Source organism: Carassius gibelio, chromosome A23, assembly GCF_023724105.1.
Source record: "Carassius gibelio isolate Cgi1373 ecotype wild population from Czech Republic chromosome A23, carGib1.2-hapl.c, whole genome shotgun sequence".
Taxonomy (NCBI): Eukaryota; Metazoa; Chordata; class Actinopteri; order Cypriniformes; family Cyprinidae; genus Carassius; species Carassius gibelio.
In genome coordinates this window covers 20,013,468-20,020,791 of record NC_068393.1, presented here as the reverse complement: position 1 = coordinate 20,020,791, position 7,324 = coordinate 20,013,468, and the positions used below count along the sequence as shown (strand labels likewise).

Below are 7,324 nucleotides of genomic sequence, written 5' to 3'. Positions count from 1 at the left end.
GTCGTTTATTGTTATTTGATGTATAATTAGAAGAGCTGCTGTGAAGTGACACTGAAACGAGGGCAAGTCTTTCAGCTCTCGTGACGACAGCAGGCGTGTGTGTGTGTATAAACTGTTAGATTCCTTCAGTTCGTCTGCAGTCGTTCGTGATTATGGCGCTCGTTTGGAGGAATGTAACGTTACTCTTTCTTGTGTTCGCGCACTTCTTAGGTGAGTAACTCTTCAATTAAGCATTAGATGTGACACGTCGTGTCTTCATTTGATATTCCAGCCAATATTTTATTCACACGTAAGCCTATTTTATGTTTGACTATTCAAATAATAATTTATTTCTATTTAACGTTAGTCTATGTATTAGCAATATTCAGTGCTACTGGAAGATCAACGCATGCTGTGTATTAATAGGCATAAAGTAGAATATTAAGTTCGCATTCTAAAGTAATAAGTAATTCAATGTATATTGTTAGGCATATATATATAACCACCAGTCTAAAGTTTAGAGAGAAGATGATTAGTCAAAATAAATTATAGAAATTAATATTTTTATTTAGAAAGAATGCTTTACATTGATCAAAAGTGATGATAACGACATTTATGATGTCACAAAAGCTTTCTATTTCAGGTGTTCTGATATTCATATGTTTTGATTTTTCTGTTTATCAAAGAAACCTGAAAAAAATCAATTCAGCTGTTTTCAACATAATAACAATAATAATACATGTTTCTTGAGTAGCAAACATCACAGGAATAAATAGAAAGCATTTATATAAATATTTCTCAGTTTTACTACTTTTGCTGTGTTTTGTATAAATGTTTGACTATTCAAAACATACTTTATTTCTGTTTAACATTAGTTTATGTACAGTATAAGCCATTTTAGCAGTATTCAGTGCTGGAGGATCAATGCATGCTGTGTATTCATAGGCATAAAGTTAAACATTACGTTCATAAGCTTTGAGGTGGAGTTGTTTTCTTGTGCATTTATTTCCTTAACCACGTTTAAAATAGATTTTCCTCCACCTGGAGTCTAAAATTGCAAAACATCTTCAAGTTACAGGTCAAATCTGCTCCACATTTTACATTCAAAACACTCATATTGCATTGGTAACTAATGCATCATATTGGTTGGTAACTAATGAAGTGATTTAATAGCAAGCACATGTTATTTTTAGTATGACCGCCAGCTTGCATAATAAGGAACAAAACTGTGGAAGCAAATGATTTACAGTAACTGCATTTTCCATCAGCTTTATTTTTGTTGAACTGTGCTTTGAAACCGTCCGTTTCAGTGTCTTGTTTGTCTACTCAATGTGGGGAACCAACAAAGTATCCTGACAAGCAGCTGCACCAAAGATATCTCCAAAAATTCAAGTTCAATAATGGAGAAAAAGTGGTTTATATGTGTTCCCCGGGCTACACACCATCAGAAGGAAGTCGGACATCACTGTGTCAGCAAGGACACTGGACACACTTGAACCTGAAATGCCAAAGTAAGATGCTTCTGTTATCTGTGTCTCTAAAATATCTCTTATATTCAGTCATTGTACTCCACGTGTTCATATTTTCTCATTTATTCTCCCAGAGAAAAAGTGCAATGCACTGGGTGAGATAGAGAACGGACAGTACATTCAAACAGGACGATCATTCGGTGATAAAGCCATTGCTACGTGTAATAAAGGGTATTTGAACATTATCTTCAGATTTATTTTTGTGTCTGCAATCCATGAATAAGTGCAGAAAGTCGCTTTTCTTTTTGACTCGGTTCGGCATCCATAGATTGTTCTAGATCTCTCTCTATTAAATGCTTTACTAAAGCAGGCCACTAAAAATTTCATTTCATGATGTAAATGTCTTTTTTTAATCATAGATGTAATTTTTTTCTTGTGCAGATATGCATTAAGAGGGGAAAATGTTCGTACGTGTACGCAAACCGGTTGGAGTGGGACGGACCCCATCTGTGAGGGTGAGTTTAACCCTTTGTCATATTAAAATCATCACAAAAATGTACCTTAATTTTATTAAAACACTACAGAGTTTCTAAAGGTCACAACCACGTGCTCATCAAAATACAGTTATGTCTTCTAAAAACCATAAACTATGAAAAAGTTTGATGAAGGAGATAAAAGTGTACTTAAAGTTTATTAGATGTAAGAGGATTGTGTTGCAGTAAATCCCTTTAAATCAGAGTTGAGTTTTCCAAAAGTTGTAGAACTGGCTCTGCAGCTTAATGTTGTCCTCTAGTGGTTGATTCCTGTAATTGAGGATCATATGTCATGATTGTTTTTTTCCTATGGTTTAGTGTCGAGGATCATGTGTTTAACACCTGATGTGGCAAACAGATTGATAAAACCTGGAGAAAGGACACAGTACAGACCCCAAGACACTGTAACCATCGTCTGCAGCGAGGGGTTTGTACTGACTGGCTCGCCGCAGGTCACATGTGGACCAGACGGCCAATGGCAGGGCTTGCCTGAGTGCCGCTCGAAAGGTAATTAATTTTGTTTTCACACTTGGTTTTAGAGCTGCAACTAATGATTATTTTTTCGATTAGTCGACTACTCTAACGATTATTTTTATTACAATAAATAATTAATCTAATGTTCTTTTTTTGATTAGCTAATGAATCCTTTGGATAACTTTACAAAAAAATATAAGTACAACTTCTAATATAATATTTCAACCTTTATTCATTTTCAACCAATGTGGTTGAAGTTTTTACAGTATACAAAAATAAAGAGGCAAAGAAAATTATTTTACTATGGTTTATTAAATAATTATTTTACAATTATTTATAATTAAACCGCAGTAGTCACAGATGTACAGTTGTCTGGGACGGTATGAAATGTTCTTTAGCATCACAAACCATAAAATATAGTCAGGGTTCTGCTATGGTTTAGTATGGTTTCCAGAGATCTGGAGCTGATTCGGGGTAGCCCGGTGGTTTGTGACTGTTGTCTCGCGGCGCGCTGTCCTGTCAGAGACTTAAGACTGCTTTTGTGCTCCAGGTTCACACACATATATATGGATAAAACATCTCTTAAAATATATTTTAAAAATTATGTAATTTTATAACTACTTTTCATAAAAAAAAAAACATTGCTTTCACTTCATTCTTCACACTTTATACACACTGAAATAATTTATATGAATAGCTTGCATAGTATTGAGCCATTCTGAATTCTACCATACTCAAATTTTCCAGTCTGCTAATGGTACTTTGGTTCTCTCACAGGTAAATGTGGTCCAGCTCCGTCAGTCCCTCATGCTTTCCCCAGAGAGAGATCCCTCAAACTGAGAGAGTATCCATCTGGGTCTCGCGTTCACTACAAATGCAGTACAGGATACGTGCGAGCCAGAGGAAGCTCCACTATACACTGCTTTAAAGGCCAGTGGAGAAACCTGCATCTCCGATGTGAAAGTACGCCAGACGACTTTTAACTTAGATGCTTTAATATAAAAAGTGGGAGCAGATGGAGGATTTCTTCCTCGGATTACCTAAACATTCTTAAATCAAGACACATTTAGTTTAGAATCAAAATGAAGTGACTTTGCTTAAAACATGGCAGAAATATTTGTCGTTTTAAGCTTAAAGTCACTTCATTTTTATGTCGTGTTGGAAGAATCTAACAATTAGTTTATATCAAAAGGAAAGAAATGCGGATCTGCCGGAGAGCTCTCCTATGGCCTATACGAGTACACCGGCGTGTCATTTGGAGATTCAGCTACAGCCATCTGTAACGAAGGGTGAGATACAGCAGCAGTTATAATACACCTGAATTCCCGCTCTGTTTTAAGATTGACAGTAGATGAGTTTGATTCTTCATTAGATTAGGAGTAATGTAGCATTGCATCAGTGTCTCATCAATGGATGCTCTGCGGTGAATGGGTGCCGTCAGAATGAGTCCAAACAGCTGATAAAAACATCACAATAATCCACAACACTCCAGTCCATCAGTTAACGTCTTGAGAAGATGAAACAAATCCATCAATAATTCTTTTTTTTAACTTCAAACTGCCATAATCCGCCATAATGTTTTTTGCATACATGCAGCTTTTCACTTCACTCATATGTAATGAAATTAATTTTTAATGACATTATATATGATTATAATGAAATTATACTGTAAATTAGAAATTAAAACTGCCAGTAGGTGGCGGTAAAAATCTTTATGAACATTTCACTGAGTCATTCATTCATTCGATTCATTCAAAAAGCAGATTCATTCAAGGATGAAGTAAATGGCTCTCTTTATGAACAGGCCATTGAATCATTGATTCACATGATTCATTTAAAAAGCAGAAATTGTGTTTTCTTGGAAATGCACAACAGTTCTGCTGTGGCTTTAATAGGTAATATTTGCATTTGCAAAGCTGAGCAAAAACACACAATATTGTGTCTAAAATATAACACAATATTAAGTTCTTACTTATTGAACTGTTGTATAAAATCAATATCGCATTTGCACTCAGAACAAGAACAGCACTCGTGTGATTCTTGATTCATTGCATAATATAAATATGATACAAAAACTCATACGGGGCATTTTTGCCCTAACATTTTAAATATTAGGAGCATACTGTATAACTTTGTTTGTCACCAATCAACTTGTACAGGCGTGTTCAGCTTAAAGCTGCGCTGCATGGACCAATCAGCATTTGACATGTAATATGAGAGAGCTATAGAGAGCAGATGACTCTACATGTGTTATTTTTCTATAACTAATTAATTATATTTATGCATTAAATTGACATCCCTAGCTATTAGACATTCATCCATCTTTTTGTTTCATTGCTCTTGTCAGGTATGAGCTGACCGGCCCAAAAGTGCGGATCTGCCGGGATGGAGGCTGGGATGGAAGGAGCCCTGTGTGTGAACGTATGATTGTTTTCTGAGACTTTTTATGTTTTATAGCTTGGCTTCAATATTGCAAACCACATGCCATGGATTCAGCTACAGTGACACTGCACAGTACATCGCTCTCATAGTGGGATGATATATGTGTGTTTTTTGCAGCTGTGCACTGTCCTCCACCTCCAGAGGTCAGGGATGCGGAGTTTGACCCCATATATGACCATGTTCCTTTCGGTCACGTGGTGTCCTATCACTGCCGTTCTGGAACTCTGATTGGTGCAAGAGAGATTTACTGCACCAAGAAGGGCTCCTGGAGCGCTCCTCCTCCTGAGTGCAAAGGTACACATATAAAGAGTGCATGTGATCATTGATATTGACTTTATGACTGTGGTGGTGTATTTGAAGATATTCTAGCTTTTCAGGTAAGGTAAGGGAAGTTAAATCTCAGTTTCTACTGTGCACAATGTTGATTTTGTGGCCATATATTTATAAAGGGCCCATCATTTTGTAACTCTAGAGAGGTTTTATTTACCTGTTTGAGTTTTTTACTTTTTACTGATTTTATATATTGACATTTTTTTTTTTTTTTTTTTTACTTTTCAGGTTTTTTTCAGTTATTGAATTTATTAATTTTTTGATGTACTTTTTGTTTATTTACTTTCATTTACTTTTTATTTATTCATTCACTTTTATTTATTGAATTTTTAATATTTACTTTATTTACTGTTTATTTATTCACTTACATTTAAATGTAATACACAGAAGGTAAAATTATTAATGTGTTGACAAAAAAACCCAGAACAAATGTTCAGTCATACATAGGTATGCATCTATGTTTGTGCTTATAAATATGTATATACAGTACATCTGTGGTCACTTTGATATCACAAAATTTACATTTATGTTCTCTCAAATTAATTGTCGGAAATGAATACATAAATGAATTAACAGACTATTTTCTGTGCTTTTCAGACATTGTCTGTCCTAACCCCCATGTGCCGCATGGATCAAGAATGAGGGGTTTCAGGGCGGTCTATAAATATGGAAACACCGTGAAAATCGCCTGCAACCCTGGTTTAAGACTTTTAGGAGAGAGTTTTGTCACCTGTGGCGCAGACGGGGAATGGAAACCAAGACTTCCAGAATGTGTGTACATGAAGTAATTTACCAAACAAATATTCCTCTGAAAGACACAATATAGCTAGCTGTCTCAAAGTCATAATGAAACATTTCTTTTCTCTGTATTTCATTAAAATGAGCAGAACAATTTACAATGAATGTTTTATATTTATATATTTTCTGTTGAACTAGAGCAGTGATATTTTTATATATATTATATAAAATATATAAGATATTTTTTTTATAAAGCATGTTTTTCCCCCAAGAATAAATAAAAATAAGGACCAAAATAAATAAATAAATAATAAAAAAATTAAATTAAATTAAAATAATAATAATGACATTGAGACCATTATTCAATTAGATCAGCATAAAATTGACATTAAATAACTAATGTTAAAACAAAAATCCATATTTATTGTATGGATATTCCATTTGTGATGAAGTATGTTAATGTGCTTTACCTGTAAACTGTGACTTTTTCTGTGACATCATAATAAAAATGGAAACTGTTTAGTCTTTTAATGTTGTTTCAGCATTTCAATCCCATAAAAAAAATAAAGAAATTCAAATTTAATATTAATAAAAAAAAAAAAAAAAAAAAAAAAAATATATATATATATATATATAATTATTATTTTTTTTTCGGAGTAGCTACAAAAGAATAAATGGTACTATAACGCAATAACGATTAAACGCAAAGTCAATTAACACTGCATTATGAATATATTTATAAAAATACCAGAGAGGGCTTGAAGAACACAGATAAACCATATTTGGTCGCAATCTATTTATTATATTGATATTTCATCAGGTAAAACGTTTCTATCGGGATTTTATTGAGCTACAGCGACAGCTGGATGCCTTTGTCCATATAAGGTGTTTCCTGGAGCGTCTTCAGTTCTATTACTTCTGTGAGTCTCACTTGTGGAGTTTCTGCTCGAGGGCGCCCTCTGGGGACGAGTATGAATGAAAGACATTACATTACATGTGTACTCATTCATGCTCACACAACTCCCTAAGTCAAAATAACAACACTGTTCTCTAAAGAAATTGGAAGTAAACACCCATGTCCATATGTTTTTCTCCAGAGAAGTATACAGGATTTTTTTTTTCTTTCAGTGAATGTACAACAGTGCAAATCCTCATTACCCACGGCACAAAAAGTGTCTACTAAAATTTTAACAATATTTGTATTAATTAAATAGACTACTACTACATTTAATTACATACTCATATTATGCATTATTATGGATTTTAAAGTATGCAAAATTGTAGCATTTCAGTGGTAGAGTTCTCCTTGCCTAGTGTCTATCTCTCAGTGAATTGGACAGATTTTACTGCTACTTGTAA

General features: G+C 34.1%; 1 protein-coding gene across 2 annotated transcripts; it reads left to right on the top strand.

Moving 5' to 3' along the window:
* On the top strand, positions 1-6,496 carry LOC127944920 (sushi, von Willebrand factor type A, EGF and pentraxin domain-containing protein 1). 2 transcript variants are annotated; one of them, XM_052541339.1, is made up of 10 exons: positions 30-210; positions 1,290-1,490; positions 1,583-1,679; positions 1,890-1,963; positions 2,300-2,488; positions 3,233-3,418; positions 3,648-3,744; positions 4,803-4,876; positions 5,015-5,191; positions 5,825-6,496. In XM_052541339.1, exons 1-10 carry the CDS (start codon positions 153-155, stop codon positions 6,013-6,015), a joined length of 1,344 nt encoding a protein of 447 aa, XP_052397299.1. In that variant the 5' UTR covers positions 30-152; the 3' UTR covers positions 6,016-6,496. The 2 variants fall into 2 exon arrangements, with proteins under 2 accessions (XP_052397300.1, XP_052397299.1); XM_052541340.1 differs by lacking the exon at positions 2,300-2,488 and having other exon boundaries at positions 1-210.
* Positions 6,497-7,324: the final 828 nt, after the last annotated feature.